General features: G+C 45.5%; 3 protein-coding genes across 7 annotated transcripts in view; 2 read left to right on the top strand and 1 right to left on the bottom strand.

The window, feature by feature from the left end:
* The window catches only part of CDKL1 (cyclin dependent kinase like 1), a 32,356-nt gene extending 31,399 nt beyond the window's left edge, over positions 1-957 (top strand). For both annotated transcript variants that reach the window (XM_069950610.1, XM_069950611.1), the window contains exon 10: positions 675-957. In XM_069950610.1, coding sequence (XP_069806711.1) covers positions 675-779 — 105 coding nt within the window. In that variant the 3' untranslated portion in view covers positions 780-957. The remainder of the gene's footprint in view (positions 1-674) is intronic.
* Positions 958-4,158: 3,201 nt separating this feature from the next.
* DMAC2L (distal membrane arm assembly component 2 like) lies at positions 4,159-10,984 on the bottom strand. Of its 4 annotated transcripts, none has more exons than XM_069950234.1 (6): positions 10,881-10,973; positions 10,453-10,572; positions 9,416-9,532; positions 6,409-6,617; positions 6,113-6,284; positions 4,159-5,027 (listed from the first exon to the last, which is right to left on the bottom strand). In XM_069950234.1, the coding sequence occupies exons 3-6, from the start codon at positions 9,520-9,522 to the stop codon at positions 4,913-4,915; spliced, it is 603 nt and encodes a 200-aa protein (XP_069806335.1). In that variant the 5' UTR covers positions 9,523-9,532; positions 10,453-10,572; positions 10,881-10,973; the 3' UTR covers positions 4,159-4,912. The 4 variants fall into 4 exon arrangements, with proteins under 4 accessions (XP_069806335.1, XP_069806332.1, XP_069806334.1 ...); XM_069950231.1 differs by having other exon boundaries at positions 4,160-5,027; positions 10,506-10,572; positions 10,881-10,972; XM_069950233.1 differs by lacking the exon at positions 10,453-10,572 and having other exon boundaries at positions 4,160-5,027; positions 10,881-10,984.
* A 156-nt stretch (positions 10,985-11,140) lies between these two features.
* On the top strand, positions 11,141-19,954 carry L2HGDH (L-2-hydroxyglutarate dehydrogenase). The gene is made up of 10 exons (XM_069950230.1): positions 11,141-11,265; positions 13,709-13,824; positions 13,945-14,096; positions 14,196-14,327; positions 14,785-14,947; positions 16,076-16,110; positions 16,423-16,590; positions 16,711-16,868; positions 18,423-18,554; positions 19,028-19,954. The coding sequence occupies exons 1-10, from the start codon at positions 11,174-11,176 to the stop codon at positions 19,221-19,223; spliced, it is 1,344 nt and encodes a 447-aa protein (XP_069806331.1). The 5' UTR covers positions 11,141-11,173; the 3' UTR covers positions 19,224-19,954.
* The last annotated feature ends 817 nt before the right edge of the window (positions 19,955-20,771 follow it).

The raw sequence follows: 20,771 nt of genomic DNA, 5'->3' as shown, positions 1-20,771 counted from the left end.
GTGGCACCATCGTTTGCTGATTGCATGGGGATTTGAAAGTAGCACTTTGACTAGGCAGTGTGGTGTGGTGGAAGCTGCAAATTTGTGCATGCCCTAGGCATAGGGGCCAGAAAAAGGCCTTTACACAAACACTGATTGCCTGTCTACAGTCAGGGCTGGGCAGATGTCTCCATATTAGACTCTGATTCCCCTCTGTCCATTCACTCCCCACCACTTGCACTCGCACCACCTATAAAGCTCCAATACACCCCTGCCATTACTCTGCACCGACACATTCGGAAAAGCCTCAATCACCTGACTTCTAAAATTGCACAAAATAAATTCAGCAAATCTCATTTGAATTTAAAAGGGATTGTCAAGGCTTAGAAAAACATGGCCTCCGTAAATAGCACCACTCTTGTCCTCAGTTTGGGTTTAGTTTTGCAGCGTGGGTCCACTGAAGTGAATAGAGCTGAATTGTAAATTCACACACAGCCTGAAAACAGGGGTGTCACTGTTTTTACAAAGCAGAATCTGTGCATTTTCCAATCCTGAAATAACCCCTTTTAAGCAGTCTAAATTTTAGACCGAATTAATAAATGTCTCCCATTGTATCTCAAAATCAATGATGATCAGAGCGTTCCCATTTGTGCTGTGTCTGCCGCAAATAATGGCATTTTTCCCTTTATTCACAGCTCCAGCACCTGCCTCAGCTAACAAACAGCAACCTCTTACCAGCGCTGGATAGCAAGAAATATTACAATACCAGGAAATTCAACTACCGTTTCCCCAACATATAACCAGGAGAAAGAGACTAGTTAAATATTTATTACTCCTGGAACAAAACATCAGGAATTTGAGGGGGAAAATGAGTTGCGGCCCGTATGCCGGTAAACAGCGGGCACGGCCTCAAAGTTATTTATAGGATCCGGCCATTTAAATGCTAATAAACCTCACGTTGGCAGAATATGCACTGAAGCGGAGGGCAGGTCTGATTGTATCTCACCGATGGACAATGTCACAATACTGCAGGCTCCCTGTACAGTCAACAGGCTGCATAAGCTACTATTCAGAGCAAGATGGTACTTTTCCATAATCTTTTACTTATACAACCATGTGCCCTTAACAGTTAAGCACTGGGCAGCTGTTTCTTCAGTCACAGCAGTATAAAGCCCATATGCAATGAAGCAGCAATAGACTTGAGTCTTTTGTGGGTCCATTTATAATGCGTTTAGCCTGCCCCATCTGCTCATCTAAAGCCAGACCTTTACCTACTTGTCTGTATTGACTCCAAAAGGGAACAATGTATTAGCAATTTTATCTTATTACAAGCTCTGCACCCCCTTCACTATATTCCTGCACAGCGGCCCTCCAGCTACCTGTTGTGTAGGGACTGCAGAACAGCCCCATTCACATGAATAGAGCCGTTCACTGCACAGCAGCACGGCTAAGGGCCATGTTGTAAGGAAAAGCTACAAGTGGTGCTGCTGCAAAATTTTGGGGGATCCTTGCTTTAACTATTTTTCCAGAAGGGCTACCCAGTGACCTTAGCTTCAAGACAGGTTGTGTGGCCAAAGTTTGCCGTGCGATTGCCATCATGATGCTGCATCTCAGCTAATGAAAGTGAATGGGGTTGTGTTGCAGTCCACCAGCGGTAGCAGCTAGAACCCCATTCACTTTCAACAAGGTATTGTTTGTTCGTGTAATCCCTGCTGCAGCTAGTGTGACTGTGTAGCCATAAACCTAATACTTTCATTGGCCAAACCTGTGGTTGGTAGATGGGGCTCTCCTGAATAACCACTGTCAGATGTCAATGGTGATAGGGGTTGGGTGTGATGGAAAATCACTATCTGACCCCTTTGTTCTTGGAGAGGTAAGATGCAGCCAGAGTTCTCTTGCTGTGGCTTACCCCTAGGGAGCACAGGAACACTTGGCCGTGCTGAACATTGCTGTGTATGGGGAGGACAGGCAGCAAGTAGGAGACATAAGCTACAGCTGAATGATCGTTAAGCTGTCAGTTATTAAAGCTGTAGGTAGGTGCTGGCATGTATACTCATGGCAGCTGATCGGTGTCCCGCGGCACGGCTTCGTTCCGGTCCTGCGGGACCGTCCAAATCCGATGCGCGCTCACATCCGCCTCTGCAGTGACTCCTTTTCTCTGTCTTGTAATTGAACGCTGGAAGTCACGCGCTTCCATAGAGAATGGACAAGACAGAGAAGACATGTCACAGCAGAGGTGGATGTGAGCGCTCGCCGAATTTGAACGGCGCCGTGGGACCGGGACGAAGGCGTGCCGCGGGACACCGATCAGCTGCCGTGAATATACATGCCAGCGCCTACCGGGGGGCCAATAATATTTTTTTGTGAACTACTTCTTTAATTGCTGCAAGGACTGCATGAATTTCCCATCTTCCAATGAATTAGTTGGTTACTAAGGTCTTGCTTTGGGTGTAACCTACTTATTGACTGATGAATTCTATCTGGTCACTGACTGCTGCAGGGAAGATGTACTATTATATGATGCCCATTCAAATGGGCGGATGACCATGTAACAAGCAACAAGGTATTTGAAGAATGAGCATGTCCCAGGTCGGCATACAGCATACTGGATCTCTTGGACAAGGAAAGCTAATCATGTGACAGGTCAGAGTGCTGAAGTCTTCAGATCTGTTCAGTAAAATGTGTAATATTTGTGGCCCAGGTAAATTATATAGTCAGTCTATAAGTGCGACTCTAATAGATACTACCCATTTCTGATGAACAGTTTCTTAGTAGTGATATTGTTCTGTTCACCCTAGGATACATTATCCTGTCATGTACGGATATAAATATCTAATTTTAGAATTTAATTTCTTTATGGTTCACTATCCTTTTGCTGATTTAGGCTCCTCATACATAAGTGTATCGCAGACTCAAGTCCAGGCCTGACTGCTGGTTTGGTGACCCGGACTAAAAGCTGTTAGTTTGGGTCTTTGGACTTGCGGTCAGGCCAGGAAATCCATCCATGATGCATGTATACACAAATACACAGGCAATACACTTGTCTCTGCAGAATCTTATACAGGGCAAGTAAATTGCAAGACTGTAATTTGCAAGATTGGCCTTGTTAAGGGATGCCAGTGGCCTTGCAGCTGTTTACTCCTCTTTCTTCTAAAGCAGTGTGCTCCAACCTGTAGATATTCAGCTGTTGCAAAACTACTACTCCCATCATGCCCTGACAGATCAAAATGCGGTAAAGAGAACACAGATATAACCTGTGACTCTCCAGCTGTTGCAAATGTACAACCTCGCTCACAGTCGGTGAGGCACATTGCAGTAAAGAAATGGTGACTATGAGTTAATACAGAAGTAGTTCTTGTGAGATTGTGCAGATGAAACCAAACGAACGTCTGATCTGCCAGCTTGCTGAAAATCCAGTTTAATCTGCCACATTGTGACCTTCCTTAGTTGGGCATTAAGTTATCCAGAGGTGGCTCTGATCATTCATTAAACCGCTGTAGGGATCGCTCTCATCTGACTGTGCTACATAAGCGTAAAAAACCAAATACCTGTTGCTCTTAGAAGCGGATAGGAAACTTTTCGAGAATGACGAGAGTCCACCAATTCGGGACAAGACACATGCATATATGTAAATGTAATAAGCTGTGTACACAAACCAAATATATTTTTACTTAATACTTTTCAACTCTGTACGTTTGTGTTAATAAACTGTATTTGATCCGTATAGCGGCAGCAAGTCTCTTTTATCGAGATGAATGTGTGTAATGAAAGAAACTTGTTCCACCGCCACAGGGTAATTCGCGCACTTGGGAGATTTATGTTATAAAACCAACAGCAATAAGGATCTATCAAACACGGCTTTCTACTATGGAGAAGCACCCCAGACAATTCCAGTGCTGCAGGGAGACGCTCAGCATCTGTAATGATGGTAAAACACGATCTCCAGGGCATCAAGCTGACGTTATGAAAAGATCTGCAGATTATGTGTTGTCTTCTAGTAAAAAAACAAACAAAAAGCAAGATGTAGTGTTCAGAGTGAGCTTCTTGGCATTTTCCATGTGCTGCAGAAAGAAGTATTGCCATGTTAATATTATGGCTATCACCAGGTATTCCTGCAGAGAAGGCGGACAGGAGCAGGGAGGAACAATGGAAAGTAGACGTGTTTTATAACACTTCTTTAATTCATAAATCATGACAAGCATTGCAAATTAAAGATTATGTTTGAATATAGTGTTCAGTATTGGTCCTGTATACCCATCACCTATTATAAAAATTATTATAAGGGCAGCGTAAACTAGTGTCAGAACAAAGTATTACTTACATCTTTTTGTTCAGCCATTCTTCTAATATGCAGGAGAATATGATTCTTGCCCCACCCCTCCTCCCAGCTGCTGATTGACAGTTGACTACTTATACACAGCCAATCAAAAGCTGGTGGGGGGAGTTTGCTGTTGCTCATGAATATCTGGGACTACTGAGCTCATGCACATAATGGAGAGGACTTTTTATTGTGCTTGTTGTTTAGGAGGATATCTCTGTGATACATTATACTGTTCAGCTTTTCTGTCACTAGTTTCTGCTACCCTAACCCTACTGTCTCTTTAATGACAGGTAAGCAGGGCAGAGAATTTCCATACACCATCCAGAAGCCTGTAATCCCAGGCAGGTGCTTCCTCTATGTGCTCACCCGTCCAAAATACTGTCAAAAAAGTAAACATAGAATTGACCTATATAAAAAGCAAATGAAATATATCAGAGAGGTTTATGATCTGGTATAATATGACCTCCCCCCCACTTATAAACGTCCGCTCCCTCTTCACACAAGCTTTTGCAAATATCTGTATACTCAGAAATGGCGCTCTCCGTGGCGGCAAATGGTTAAAGCACATAAGCTGCATTCACTGCTGATGTGAATACAAATAAGTCCAGACTCCTAATCCAGATCTAATTCCACTTGCAGTGAAGGGTTGGATTTCTGGAGGAGCTCCACCGTCACCTCTCTTTGCTTGATCGCTGGCAGATTGCTCAGAAATAGATACTGCAAATTCCTGGAAAGCACAGAGAAAAAATGTCCTCAGCAGAAAACACTATGTTCAAAGTCCCTCATCTACTTTTCTTCTTGAGCGTAAGAGACTGTATTGGCAGTAGAAGCAACAGCGCCACCTGGAGGTTATAAGGAGGCATGCCAGCTAGTACAGTGGTCATAAAATTGATGACAGAAAATGATATTTTTCTCACCATTTGATCTGGCTCATACTGCTCATAGTAAACACTGATCAGTCATAACATTGAACCCACCTTCCTACAAGCCTATGATTCTCTCTAAAGGTGTCCTGTGGTATCTACACCAGCACATCAGCGGCAGATCCTATGAGTGGTGAGGAGCGGCCTCCATGGATGAAACTTGTCTCTTCAGCACATCCCACAGATAACTGATCTGATTGAAATCTTTGGCCGAATCACCACCTTGACCTACGTGTCATGTTCCTCATTCCTGAACAATGTCTGCAGTGTGGCCTCTGAGGCATCATCCTGTTAGGGGATCCTGCTACCATATGGGGGGGCTTGGTGTGTACAATGGTATATAGGTGACATGTGTCACAGCAACATCCACATGATGCCAGGACACAAGAAACATTGCCCATCACACTTGTGATGCCCATAGGTGGGGAACAGAGGGGTCAGTATGGGCGCTCTGACCACTGTGACTACACCCTATACACAACAAGCTGCAATGTCCTGTGTTTGCTCTACAACAGCTCTTCTGTGGGATCAGCCAGATAGGCTAGCCTTCACTTCCTACATAAGCCTTGTGCTCTCAGGACCCTGGTGACTGGTTGTCCTTCCTTTATTCACTTTTGGTCAATACTAACCACTACACATCGGGAACACCTCACAAGACCATGAAGCAGTCATCCACTCATCACACTTCAGCCCTTGCCACACTCGCATATCCTTCCTACACTTGCCCATTTTTCCTTCTTCCAACACATCAACCCCAAGGACTTACTGATCACTTGATACCTGATATATCCCACCACTTGTCAGGTATCATTGTCACCAGGTAATCTGTTATTTACTTCTTTGTGGTTTTCATGGCTGATCAGTCTGTGTATAAGTGATGTTCACCCACCTCAAGGAGTTCAGGGATATGACGCCTTTGTCGCTCACGTTGCCGCAAGTGATGATCTCCAGTCTCTTCAGGCTGTTCTGCAGGTTCTCTATCTTACTCAATCTCTCCAGACAGGCGTCCTCGATGTACATACACTTACACAGTTTTATCTCCTCAACGTGCTCCAGCCCGTCTGAAAGGAACGATTGCCAGCTTTAGCAGTCTGACATCTACTGCACTACACATGGGGTAGAAAAGTTTTGGCGAGTAGTAAGCTGCCTGATTATTATCAGGAATAATAAAATGTAGGTCCTCACCTAAGTAGTCAAACCCCCTGTACATGATGCAGGACTCCGTGGCGTCTATGCCCTGAATCTTGTATTTGCCTAAAGGTCCGGTTGGGAGTCCATTATAATCGTGCTGCCACCTGTCGAATCCTTGATAACGTACTTTGGCGCCACAACGCAAAAGCCATTCTGATGCGGCGCGGTCCGGTCCAGCTTCCTTTATGCGCTCGTAATCCACCCTGTAGAGGAGGAAAAGAGTCATGGTGTTGTACAAACTGGCTACCTACCGGCACTGATTCATTGTGGCAGCAGATTACACTTATGAGTCCCGTAACATGAATGTATACTTTCAGGATATGGACCGACTGTAGGGAATAATGGGCCTGCTGTCATGGATGCAGCCTATACCTGTATCAATTTTTTCCAGGACTCCCTACATACAATTCTTCAGATGTTGGGAGTCAAATGCTGAGTGTTTGGGTACGGTTTGGAGTCTGCTCACCACTAGTCAGGGGTCTAGCAGGAGGGCATATGGCCGCCCATGAAACTAAAGATTTGCCTTCACTTATGTCAAAATTTGTCAAACATATGAAGCAAATCTACACCACCTCCTTATAGGCAAAATGATTGCCTAGCGGGGAGATAAGGAAACTGCTTGACCACACATACCCTCCAAAGGGTCAGCCAACAGCTAATACAGGCAGCAGTGGAGTGCTATAAGGTGCTGTAAGCTTCTAAGGACTTGGATACACACCCATGGCTATGGGATTGGCTTTAATCTCCTATATTCCTAATTACCATTGTGCTCTCAGCTGTAACTGTGTGTCTCCGCTGTTGCTCTGTATCCCGGATTAAGTTTAGTGATTATATACAAAGTCTGAATAAGACTCAGATTTGATTACCTGTGCGCTCCAGATAAGAGGCCCCCGGTGTCTTATTGCTCTGAAGAAACAGACCAGGTACAGCTGTCTCTAGAGCTCAGTGACTCCAGATAAAAGATAGCAGGCGTGACCTAACCCCGAGCCGCAGCCACAATAATTGTATTGTATCATATCATGGATGGAGGACGAGGATGGAACGGCGACTGGTTACTGAGAGTTTATCACTCAGCTCATCTAGGTCTTGTTTATTACAAAGACGACAAGCTGCCATCTGCCTCCATGCTCCAGCGGGACTGAACAAAGGCCTGAGGTGCATGCTTCTAACCATTCCATCATAAGAAATTCCTGGCTCTTCAGATTACAATAGGAATATAATAGGAGGGAACAGAAAAGAGAACATTGGACAACTGCGCCATCCACAGGATTGGTGGCGGTCTCAACAGTCAGGCCTCTAATGATCAGCTACATATCCTTATCATGTAACTGGGGGTAACCTGTTTAAGAAAACTTTGATGTGTCATAAGGACTCAAAAGTTTTGATCAGTTGGGGTCTAAGAAAGTAAAAATGCTCTTTCATCTACTGATCGGATCTTTACAGAGGCCATTTAAATAGTTGTTATCAGCCACACATCGTCCCATGTAAACGGGGGATATGCGGTCAACAGATTGTCAGAAGAGTTGTCATTTCCACCTTACTGCTGTAAACTGTTTATCCAAAGTGCATGATTCAACAGGGGGCGACAGTGAGCACAGAGGAATAGAGAGTAGTGTTGAGTGGACCTGTAAAAGTGGACTGAAGTTGAATACCTGGAGTCCATGGATAGAGCAGATGCATCCAACTTCTGTAGCCGCTGGGAATCAAATGCTGAGCATTCCCAACAGTTTGACAGATCCACTCAACAGAGAGAATATGAAATCACTGTTGTACTCTGAGCAAATACAACTACTTCAATTCTAATGTATCATTGATGTGAATATACACTGTATATATCTACATTGCTCTGTAAATTCCACATATTTGATTTTATTAGGGCATAATGAGTTCATGTAGCTGTCACTGAAAAGACTTTTGACATGTCCTAGAGATTAGTGCTGAGTGGACTTGTTGCCATTGGCTACATCCATGTTTTCCTGGCAGCCCTAGGGCGGCATCCAATCTCCGCAGCCACTGGGAGTCAAATGCAGAGTGTTCAGATTCGGAGAAAGTTGCCGAACCCAAACAGATCATCAAGTCTGCTCAACACCCCTAGAGATGTTAAATGTTTTGATTAGCTACGGTGAGAGTGTTCAGACCCCCACCGATCAGCTGAGGGCTTCACTCCATAGGTTGCTGTGATCTCCATCTTAGGGCCCTATTACACGGAACGATAATCGGCCCTATCTGGTCGATTATCGTTCCGTGCTATAAACACAACGATCAGCCAATGACAGCGATCATCGGCTGATCGTTGATTTAGGTTTGGACCTATAATTGTCAGTGCTGACTGTGCATCGCTACGTGTAATAGCGGTGTGCGGCCGGTGGTTGACAATTTGCAAAGTGTGTACATTACCCATCCATGGTCCAGGGCTCCCCTTGCGGTCCGCTTTTCCCCGTATTCCGCACGCTGCAGCTCTAGAGCGGCCTGTCTGAGCTGACAGGCCATTCGGCCAATCACTGGCCGAGACAGGTGTGGCCAGTGATTGGCTGAGCGGCCTGTCAGCTGAGACAGGATTCCCTGAAGCTGCAGCGCGCGGGACCGGGAAGAAGCGGATTGCAAGGGGATCCCTGGACTATGGACAGGTGATGTATGCAGTTTTAGCAAGGGCTTCAAGGAAATCTGTAACAATGTCTATGCAGCCCTTGTTAAACGATTATCGGGCTGTGTAATAGGCCCCGTAAACGAGCGCTTGTTTACAGTTATTATTGGGCCGTGTACACGTACCCTTACTGTAGGAGACAGTCTTAGCCAAGCGGGGAGTGAAGTGTTTAGAAAAGCCAGCTCTACCAAATGACTGGTGGGGGCCGATGAAAACAAATGACAGTGCCCATTTAAATGCATCTTGTCATGCTGAAAATGCAGTGCGATCTGTGGGCAGCATGCTACAGAGCACAAGATGCTGAGCAGACGGATGTATAGTTTTGTTATAAAAGATTCAGTACATCTAGTCACTTACCTGTTAAATACAGCGTTCAGCCACCCCCAGAAATGTCTGCACCCAGAAGGAGAAGGAAGTCGCTTCTTAATATGGAGAGACGGCCGCACAAGCTGAGTTATTATCATTGTGGCTGTCCTGGAACACACAAAGCATGGGATGGTAAGTTTTAGACAATATATACCGCCAGTGAGTGAATGCTGGAGGCTGAAGATAGTCAGAAATGTGTGATCAATGGAGGCTTAGCCCACAGGACCCCATAGCTTTGGCTGTCTAGGCATGCTGGGAATTGTAGTTTTGCAACAGCTGAAGGGCTGAAGGTTCCCCATCCTTGGGTTAGTACAGGAGTAAGGAACCTTGGTTCTACAGCTGTTGCAGAACTACAACTCCTGTCATGCATGGACAGCCAAAGCTAAAGCTTTGGCTGTCCATGCATGATGGGTATTGTAGTTCTGCAACAGCTGGAGAGCCAAGGTTCTTTACCTCTGGGTTAGCAGAACAGTGGAGCTGGAGAAACCTCTATAGCAGTGTTTATATGTCCAGATATTCTACTCAAAGCAAAAAAAAAAAAAGTAAAGTTGTGAAAAACTGAAGCGAAAAAGCAAAAAGTCAAACAACTATTCATGACATATTTCTATGAGGAACATCTTGGACTTTTTTTACACTATCCTGCTCTATATAGAATACAAACAGTATATGGAATCACAGCGCCATCTAGTGGCCAAATATAATTACTGGGAAAGAAGCCGCCTGTCTTTATTCTCTGTGATGGAGAGTGACCCCCACATTCAGGGCCACTTCTCTATAGAGAATAGGGGGCTAAGCAGGATCGGAGACCCATACCTAGTGACCCCCAAATATAATTTTTTACGTGGCTCGCTAAGGGGTAAAAAAGGCGACATGACACCACAATAGCGTCTTTCGGGGCACAGACACATTCTATTAAAATGGGGTACCAACGCATCTGTGCACTGACTAGTACAGGCCCCATTTACTTCAATGGCTCATATGTTGTCAGCTGCATCCAGGAGGGCGTGGTTAAGTTGCTGTATACTTACCCTAGGGGAACATTCAGCAAAAACCTGATCTTGCTGCAGGCTTTGATACTTACCAACTTCACTGCAAATCCGCCACTATAGTTGGAGGGTCGGCGGACCCATTGAAGTCAATAGAAGACACTGAAAATGTATAGGCAAAAAAATAAGCCCTCAGAGAGCTCTGTCTATAGGGAAAATAAATAAGGAAGCAGAAAAGAAACAGCAGCCACAAAGGACTGCGTTGGGGAAAGGGTTAAAGTGTTTTGTCTGAAAACATAATGGCGCCCTGCAAGTGGTAAGGCAGTTGCCCATAGCAACCAGAGTTCTGTGCTCTAAATGAAAGCAGCCGCCTGATTGGTTGCTAAGGGTAACGGCTGCACTGTGTCACGTGGATATCACACACTAATCTGACAGGTCTGTATGTGACCAGCCCGCAATGACAACCTCACCTCCAGCAGCATCTGTCCTGTACACAGAGGATCGCCACGCCCACCGCCCTTTGACCTCCAACCCTCGCGTGCACACTATCTGGACTTCTCTTCCTGGTTTTATCCTATTGGCCAGTGAAGCCTCTCAGCTCTTCTCCTATTGGTGGAGGAGGTGCAGCCTGTGTTTATCTCTCTAGAATCCTGTGATTGGTTGAGAATACTATTTTCTTATTGGCTGGTAAGTTACTGTGTAATGGGATAGGGAAAAAGCTGCCCTGTGATTGGCTGACGGGAGGTCCGGCACTGGACGGGCTATGGCCGGGCTGTGCTGTATGAGGGTCTCCAGAGCCTTCCAGCTGGGGTTAGGGGGCTCCAGGCTGTACGGACAGGGGGTCCGCCCTCACAGGTAATGCTGAGCTCTCTCATATCTGCTTAACTTTGTTTAGTGTCAGTTTAGTGCTGGAACTGCAAGTCCCAGCATGTCCCGACCACACCAGCATTATGGTTGTAGAGCAGAGCTGTAGCTTATACATGGTCACTATGAACCCTGGTGCCCCTGTCAGTGTGAGTGGTGTAAGGGGATGCATGGCTGCTGCACATAGACGGAAGGAATCATTACAGACCAGTGCTGCCCTGTACCTGGCAGCTCCTGAGGGGACATCGCGGGGGGAACCAGGGTGGGCTGCTCGCATTGTAAGACATCTGATCAACTTTACAGGACCCTTCACTAACTTACGAGAATGGGGGTACACAGCGGAAATGGACCAAACCCCATAAATGACTAAAGACCCCAGGCAGAGTGTGACGCAGCTCTAATACAGAGCGTGTACCTGAGACGCCTATAGGAGTGATCTCATCTTGCGAATCTAAAATCTGCGCGTATGTGTCACCTGTGGGTTTTATTGGCGATTTTATCCCTTGTACATTGAAAAAGGGGGAAACGATGGAATAGACCGTCCCCAAGACGCAGACCTCTAGACTGGACAGTCCCCCCCAAGACGCAGACCTCTAGACTGGACAGTCCCTCCCCCCAAGACACAGACCTCTAGACCAGACACTCCCCCTCAATACGCAGACCTCTAGACCGGACAGTCACCCCCAAGACGCAGACCTTTAGACCAGCGGTCCCCCCCAAGACGCAGACCTCTAGAGCGGACAGTCCCCCCCCCCCAAGACGCAGACCTCTAGACCGGACAGTCCCCCCCCCCCCCCCCCCCAGGACGCAGACCTCTAGACCACACAGTCAACCCCAAGACGCAGACTTCTAGACCGGGCAGTCACCCCCAAGATGCAGACCTCTAGACTGGACAGTCCGACCCCCAAGACACAGACCTCTAGACCGGACAGTCCGTCCCCCAAGACGTAGACCTCTAGACCTGGCAGTCACCCCCAAGACGTAGACCTCTAGACCTGGCAGTCACCCCCAAGATGCAGACCTCTAGACCGGACAGTCACCCCCAAGACGCAGACCTCTAGACCGGACAGTCACCCCCAAGACGCAGACCTCTAGACCGGACAGTCACCCCCAAGACGCAGACCTCTAGACCAGACAGTCCCCCCCCCCCCAAGATGCAGACCTCTAGGCTGGAGGATATGCTACTCTATAATGGGCTTTTGTGTCTATGTGCCTGTTCACATTTGTGCCATTATTTACATTGCACGATGGATAACAGCGATCCCAGACAATCCACTATGATTTATAGTTAATCGAGAAAAATAGCGCTGCGACCTAAGTAGATGTGAACACAGCCTTACATGTATCTTCTTACTACGATTACCCCTCTTTACTAGTTAATAAACCAAGGAATCCTGGATTTTGACCTTTAGACAGTGATTAAAGTAGTTAGACCCTGCCAGTAACTTACTGTGATGTGGATTAGACCAGGGTACAATGTGAGGTTGTGATGATTCCTATCCATCCTGACACAACGTCTCATCCCTATGTACATGCAGCAGGCATTGGGGTGGGCATAGAGTTATATGACGTCTTTCAAGGGAATTTCCATCAGGTTGAATGAAGCTGCCCGACCCATCCATGGAATTCTCCCCGGGGTGAATTAGTGACGGCACCACTTCTATAGTGTCAGGTTGGGAAACACAGATTTCTATTGTCTGAAACTTACCCAACTCTATAGGATGGGTGATAAGTGTCTGATTGCAGTGGCCCCACCTTTGGGGTCCCCAATTGTCACAATATTGGGATCCTTTGCTGTGGTCAGGTATAGATGCTGCCTCTTCATTCCGTCAATGGGGCTAATAAAGATGGCTAAGCTGTGTATTCTTCCCTATTTAGAGAAGAGCCCGGCACTCACCTAATCATTTTCTTTAGAACGCATCAATATTACAGCAGTATGCGTTTCAGCCAAACATGGCCTTCATCAGCTTATCTGCTTACCAACATTATCTGCTTAGCCGAAACACGTACTGCTGTAATATTAATAAATAAATGATTTGGTGAGTGCCGGGTTCTTCTCTAGATATTGCTGGTTATTGCCACCTCGAGACCCACCGATCACCGGAGTGCCGTCCTCTCTCTCCTACCACTGTATTCTGTATTAGCCCCATTGACCTTGAATGTATGGCGACGCACATGCTCGATCACTCCATATAAACAAGGGACATAGGACCTCTGTTCTCATGCACAGCAGGGACCCTCAGACACTTCTCACTAGTCCTGTGGACCCAAAGAAACCATAGACAAGCCATATTAGAAGGAAAGGAACACCCTGATCACTTGCTCTCCAGTGTGAAGAACCTGGCAAACATCTCCCTATATCTTAGCTTCCTGGACACCAAAACATATGACATATGGAGACTGAGATATTAAACTATCTTTCTGTTCCTTTCAGCACTTATGATGTTGTCATTGTTGGAGGAGGACTCGTAGGTCTTGCGTCTGCCCGGCAGCTCATCCTGAATCATCCTAAACTCCAGTTTGCTATTCTGGAAAAAGAGAATGAGATTGGTGAGTTTGCTAAGTCCTAGTAAGTGTATATACAGTGAATAACTCAGATACTCCCTCAGGAAGGATAGACATGAATACACACACACCTTACATGCAGATTTTGGTGTTTGTATCCTGCAGCTTCTCATCAAAGTGGCCATAACAGCGGTGTAATTCACAGCGGGATCTATTACACTCCAGGATCCCTGAAGGCCCGGCTGTGTGTGCGAGGGGCCTCCCTGCTCTATGAATACTGTGATCTAAAAAGGATTCCATACAAGCAGTGTGGCAAGGTATATAGTAATGTCTAACCTATAGAAGCCAGCATGCTGTTTCTTGTGTCTGTAATGAACAGTAAAATCCTGTAGTGACAGTGTGTCTTTCCTCTGCAGCTGATAGTAGCGGTCCAACACCAGGAGATACCCAGACTACAAGCCTTGTATGAGAGAGGGCTGCAGAACAATGTGCCAGGCCTGAGAATCATCAGTGCTAAAGAAATCCGGGAGAAGGAGCCCTACTGCAAGGTGAAAAACGGGGTCACAGATTCTTCTTGGTTATGCAAAGAGTTGGAATTGATTTTCTAGTCCAGTGGTCCATATACTTCTGCCAGGACTCATAGAGAGAGCTTGTGTCCTGTTTAATTTGCCCATGTTCATAGAGGGAGCTTGTGTGTTCTGTTTGCCCCCCCACGAGGAGCCTGTGTATGCCTCTTACCTCACACACAGACTGTCCTGGTTGCCCCGCCCATAAAGAAGCTGTGTATGCCTCTTACCTCACACACACGGTCCTGCTTGCTCCGCCCACGAGGAGCCTGTGTATGCCTCTTACCTCACACACAGACTTTGCCCTGCTTGCCCCGCCCATGAGGAGCATTAGAGTTATTCTTGTTCTGCCCAGGAGCCTGTGCCTCCTGCCTAATCTACCCACACATGGCATTTAACCCCCACAGGATGATTCTATTTCTTTTTCTTTACATGACAGGGTATAATGGCGCTGGACTCTCCATACACAGGAATTGTGAATTACAGACAGGTAGCTCAGTCCTACAGCGACGATTTCCGTGATGCGGGTGGCAGCGTCTTAACAGGATTTGAAGTGTTTGATATAAATATGGTGAATGAGAGTCCAGCAGGATCAGAGCAAGGTGAGTCTCCGACAATGTTTGAAGCATCTGATTCTGTTCTGCTCGTATTACTCTGAATTTTTATTTAAAAGAAAAGTTGGTATAATGATTTAAAGGGTTTTCACACAAATACATTGAATCACCTATCCACAATGGTACTGACAACTCTTAGGGGGACATTTATCAAGGGCTTAACGCCTATTTTAAGTGAATATGTTTTGGTTGCGCCTAGTTTTTTGGTCTGAGTGGTATTCATGAACCAGTATTAAACGTGTAAATAATTATTAAATGCGATTATTTTTTTTTTTCCTCTAAAGATTGCCTGGGCTGACCCTCCCGCAGCTGCCCACGGCTCTCCTCTCAATGTCTGTGCGTGTAACAGCACACACAGGGAGTGAGGAGGAAACAAGCGCTGATCTGACAGATTCGTGCTTGCTTCCTCCTGTGGATTGGGCCCTGTAATACGGCCCTTGGTGGCTCATAAACCATTACAATATGGGAGCTCTGTTTCATGCTGTCTTTGGTTTAAACTGCATAAAACTGATAGCAGGTTCTCTTTAAGAAGACTGCAAATTATTACTGAAGTCTCATCGCTGTCATCAGGGCCGCTGCTGAATCATTGATCAATTCCACTCCGCTGGTGGGAGTTCGGGTCTCCATGGCTATTAAAGGAGTTATCCAGCGATACAAAAACATGGCCACTTTTGCACCGCTTATATCTCCAGATTGGGTGTAGTTTGAAACTCAGTTCCATTGAAGTAAATGGAGCTTAATTGCAACCACACCTGACCTGGAGACAAGAGTGGGGCAAAAGTGGCCATGTTTTTGTAGCGCTGGATAACCCCTTTAACACACGGGAGACCAGAATGGATCAGAATGTGGCTTCATAGCCAGAGTGTAATTCACCGCCAGTCCGGCAGCGGCCCTGATGACCATTGCAGCAGCCACTTCAAGGAAGATGGAGCATTACATGCCAGTCATGCACACGAGTGACTGTGTAGGTAATTCATGCACAACCCCTTAAAATAGCATTGTCTTAACCAGTGATCCAGGCATGCTGTGATTTGTAATTAAACAATCGCTCTCCATTGCAGATAATGTGATGAAGAATAAAATTTGTGAAATATTTTCTTCTGTTCTTCCTTCTAGGCTTGGAATATCCAGTCGTAATTAGGAATACAAAGGTAATGTAACATGTAAACCATGTAGCCAACCTGTCCCAGGCAGTCAGCTCTTGGCCGGGGTTAAATAGCCCTACTGTGTGCAGCCGCACATTTCAGTTGTATAGTATGTGTGCTTTGAGTGTGATAGAAGGCTTTTGCAGCCGTTCTTCGCTCTTTCTAATAGTCCTGAGTCAACCCCCCCCCTTGCTGTCACATATAGAATCTAGAATTGCCTTAGAATCCAATGTAGATAATTTTTAGGCCTTGGCCATCCTCTATAGTAGAGACACTATTGACCGCAGTACTTGCAATATACATATCTCTTCATTGCAGGGAGAAGAAGTTCATTGTAAGTATGTGCTGACCTGTGCTGGTCTCTTCTCAGACCGTGTGTCCCAGATCAGCGGATGCAGCCCAGAGCCACACATCGTTCCTTTCCGGGGAGATTACCTTGTGCTGAAGCCAGAGAAGTGTTATCTGGTGAAAGGGAACATTTACCCAGTAGGTATCACCTTCAACACATTCTTATAAGATGAATCGCCAAAATGTCTTGTTTTGTGTGATTATATGATATTTCTCGATATCTGTCATCTTTACAGTTCTCTCTTTATTGGGCTGTAGGTTCCAGATCCCCGTTTCCCGTTTCTTGGGGTACACTTCACTCCACGCATGGATGGTAATGTCTGGCTGGGCCCAAACGCTGTATTAGCTTTTAAAAGGGAAGGCTACAGGCTGTGTGATTTCAACACCAGAGATTTTGGAGAAGCCGTCACATACAGGTAGAGTCCTGATCCTTTACATTTTGGCTCTTGCAGGATAGGGGATAGCTAATTGGTTGAGGTCTGACAGACCAGGACTAGGTTATTTGTGTCCTAAGTGAATAGAACGACAGTGCTCATGTTTGGCTACTGATCCGTTCCGCATCCCTGCCTCCCCCTTCATGAGGGACAGTGGATCTCTGACCTTGTGATCAGTGGGGTTCCCTGTGATTGGATCCTTATCAATCAGCTACTTACCTATACCATGTGGGTAGAGGATAATGTATAATCTTGGCTAACCCCTTTAAGAAGAGGTACTTTTAAAGGTGGTGTACATGCTTAAAGTGTCACTGTCGTTTACATTTTTTTTCAGAAATCAATAATACAGGCAATTTTAAGAAACTTTGTAATTTGTTTCATTAGCTAAAAAATGCATTTTTATAATGAAAAAGCAGTTTGAAGCTCTCCCCCCTGTCTTCATGGTTCTCTTATGGAGAAGGGAGGGGTGGAGGGAGATGAGGCACCAAAAGAGGGCAACAAAGAGTTATTTTACAGCTACTTCACCAGGCTATATCCTCTGAAGTCAGCACTGAGCTCTCTGACCTCTGAATACCGGCTTTCACACAGCTCCCGATGTGTAATCCTTTGTTCTCTGCTCTCTGCCGGTGACTAATCTCCCCCTCCCCTCTCCATAGGTTACACAGGGCCCGACTGATGTAAGAGATTTCCTGATAATGAGCAGTGAATGAGGGGGGGGGGGGAACCTGGGGAAAGTCTTTATGAGTGCAGATAATGGCATATTTGCCTAGAAACCCAATTACAAAGTTTCTTAAAATCACCTGGACTATTGATTTCTGCCCCAAAAAAAACAAAAACGATAGTGACAAAAAAAACAAAAACAACGGCCGACGAGAGGGTGGAACACTTCCAAAAAGTATGGTCTCTATACCTACTTTGAACAGTTTCATGCTGCCAGTCGGACCCCTGCAACTACTGTTAGCGCTCATGTGTCCCCCTGATGTGTCTGTGTTGTCTTGTCCTGTCTGCCCTCCCCCCCCCTTAGTTTTGATGTTACTTGTTTTATAGTTTCATTGTACATTGTTCCTTTTCCATGGGTTCATATATCGCTGAAAGCTTTATACTGTTTCATACTATGGCTAATATAAGTGCTGTGTGGATAGCCTCCTGCTCTCTTAGCTAATCTTGTTGTTTCTTAACTGAGGCCAATCCATGATAAGTTCCCTATTATCATGCCATAGCTCACTCAAAACCATATGTTACTTGCCTTTGTGATGAACCTATGTATACCATTCCATATTTGTTTAATATATATTTTTTCTGTATTATAAAAATACAAAAAATAAACAATTAATAAAAAAACAAACAAACATGGCTGCGTGTGTTTTGCAGCTCAGTTCTATTGAAGTGAATAGAGCTGAATTGTTATACTGCACACAACCTGAGGACAGGGGTGGTGCTGTTTTTCAAGTAGCTTCTTCTAATTCTAGATAACCCCTGTAATGCTTGCTGACCGTTGTGGTTGTGTACTAGTTAATTTTGTTTCTTGTATTTCAGCGGCCTTAGAAAACTGGTTCTTAAGAACTTGGTTTATGGCATGGGGGAGATGTATCGAGCGCTGTTTCTACGAGCGCAGCTGCAGGAGTTGCAGAAGTTTATCCCGGAGCTGTCCATCAATGACATTCTCAGGTGAGAGTCATGTGTGCTGAAGCCTTTTCCTGTGAACAGATGTGGTGCTGCTTTTTGGAGACGAGCAGCCATATTTTTCTAATCAGCGGAGGGGCGGTTGCTGAGACCCCCGTGACCACTAGAATGAAGGGGGAGATTTATCAAACATGGTGTAAAGTGAAACTGGCTCAGTTGCCCCTAGCAACCAATCAGATTCCACCTTTCATTTCTCACACTCTTTGGAAAATGAAAGGTGGAATCTGATTGGTTGCTAGGGGCAACTGAGCCTGTTTCACTTTACAGCATGTTAGATAAATCTCCCCCTTACAGTATGTGGGAGAGGCATGAACAGGTAATAAGTAGCAATACCTCAAATGGACAGTAGGCGTCACTGTGAGCCGGCTACTTGTAACATGTAGCCTGGTTACCAGCATCACTGGCTTTTGGGGGTTTTACGGCATTTTCACTTGTTGCATTAATCTGTGTTCCTCTAGGGGTCCCTCCGGAGTCCGGGCTCAGGCCTTGGATAGGGACGGTAACCTGGTAGATGATTTTGTTTTTGATGGAGGATCTGGAGACATCGCAAACCGCATTCTGCACGTGAGGAATGCCCCATCCCCCGCTGCTACCTCGTCCCTGGCCATAGCGGAGATGATCGCTGCTGAAGTAGAAGAACGTTTCAACCTCTGAAGGATCCTCACTCCAGCTACGTCACTGACTGTCACTCTAATCTACTGTCACTAGGACAACTTGAACTATCGGTGGTTTTAACAGAACCTCAATTTATTTTATTTTTTTTTTAGAAATTTTGCAATGAATTTTAATGACTGTATTTACTGTGTGAACTGACCTCTATATAGGTAGATAGAGAACGCAGACTATTTTTTAAAGCACTAGGGGAAATTATGCTTGGCCCAGAGTAGGTCACATGACTCCCTCCATTCCATTTACATAGACCTTAATGGTAAGTTTCAATCACATAATATTTAATTTTCTGTATAACATGGACAGTGAAGCCCTATAGTGGAGTCTTTCCCGGCATGATATTGATATGTGATGCCGCGTGGGGAAAGACTTCACTACAGGGAGTCAGTGCTTTCTGTTTCACAGAGCGTGGGAATAGGCCTTAAAGGGGTACTCCGGCAAAAATCTTTTTCTTCCAAATCAGCTGGTTTCAGAAAGTTATATAGATTAGTAATTTTACTTCTACTTAAAAAATCAAAACTTTTCCTATACGTATCAGCTGCTGTATGTCCTGCAGAAAGTGGTGTATTCTTTCCAGACTGACTTAGTGCTCTCTGCTGCCACCTCTGTCCATGTCAGGAACTGTGCCCAGAAGTAGAGGTTTTCTATGGGGATTTGCTGCTGCTCTGGACAATTCCTGATATGGACAGAGGTGGCAGCAGCGAGTACTGTGTCAGACAGGAAAGAATATACCACTTCCTGTAGAACATACAACAGCTGATAAGTACTGGAAGACTGGATATTTTTAAATAGACGTAATTTACAAATCAATATAACTTTCTGAAACCAGTTGACTTGATTTTTTTTTTTTCGCTGGGTACCCCTTTAATGTTTGCAGCTTTTGCTGCCCTGCGGCTGTCTAGCTGTTACAAAAGTACAGCTCCCATTATGCCATGATGACAAACTGGGAGTTGTTGTTTTTCAGCAGCTGAAGAGCCACTCGTTGAAGACTCTTTACGATTGAGTGTAGACGACATGGAATGGACTGAGCATTGACAACTCTGATCACTATGTAGCCCTGGGCCATACACTACAGATAGGTAATGGATGAACGATTGTTCAGGCTGACAGCTTTGTTCCCTGTTCTCCCACATAAGCACGGGCGCTTGGCTGGTCTGAGGGCATTTATTGTTTCAATAGGGGAAGAGCAGTTAGAAAGCTGCCATTCATCATTGGGGGAAGCAGTATATATACCACCTGTTGGGCAGTGACCTTAAGGTAGCAATACACATAAGATAGCTGTCAGTCATCCAGTCATTTGATTGACAGCTGTCTCTCACCCTCATACCCATGCATGCCCAGCCTTTGCAAGCGTTCATGTTTTAAAGAGGAACTATCAGCAGATTGGACCTGCTGATAGTCTACACAATTAGCACCGTTAGGAGCACTGCCATGTCATTCTGCCCACCCCCTCCGTTGATTATCATTAGGGGCGGACTGGATGATGCTCCTAACAGTGCTCCGGAGCGGAGTTTACCCCATCTAACTGCGTAG

Source organism: Dendropsophus ebraccatus, chromosome 13, assembly GCF_027789765.1.
Source record: "Dendropsophus ebraccatus isolate aDenEbr1 chromosome 13, aDenEbr1.pat, whole genome shotgun sequence".
Taxonomy (NCBI): domain Eukaryota; kingdom Metazoa; phylum Chordata; class Amphibia; order Anura; family Hylidae; genus Dendropsophus; species Dendropsophus ebraccatus.
This window is presented reverse-complemented; position numbering and strand designations above follow the sequence as displayed.

What these genes read in the sequence shown, in the direction of transcription:
- DMAC2L (XM_069950233.1), bottom strand. Translation starts at nt 9,522, where the DNA reads ATGATAATAACTCAGCTTGTGCGGCCGTCTCTCCATATTAAGAAGCGA. An exon ending in CTGAACGCTGTATTTAACAG is followed by an intron (nt 6,618 to 9,415) that starts GTAAGTGACTAG and finishes CCTCCTCTACAG; the next exon opens with GGTGGATTACGAGCGCATAA. An exon ending in CAGGGGGTTTGACTACTTAG is followed by an intron (nt 6,285 to 6,408) that starts GTGAGGACCTAC and finishes CGTTCCTTTCAG; the next exon opens with ACGGGCTGGAGCACGTTGAG.
- L2HGDH (XM_069950230.1), top strand. Translation starts at nt 11,174, where the DNA reads ATGGCCGGGCTGTGCTGTATGAGGGTCTCCAGAGCCTTCCAGCTGGGG. An exon ending in CATACAAGCAGTGTGGCAAG is followed by an intron (nt 14,097 to 14,195) that starts GTATATAGTAAT and finishes TTTCCTCTGCAG; the next exon opens with CTGATAGTAGCGGTCCAACA. An exon ending in TCCATCAATGACATTCTCAG is followed by an intron (nt 18,555 to 19,027) that starts GTGAGAGTCATG and finishes GTGTTCCTCTAG; the next exon opens with GGGTCCCTCCGGAGTCCGGG.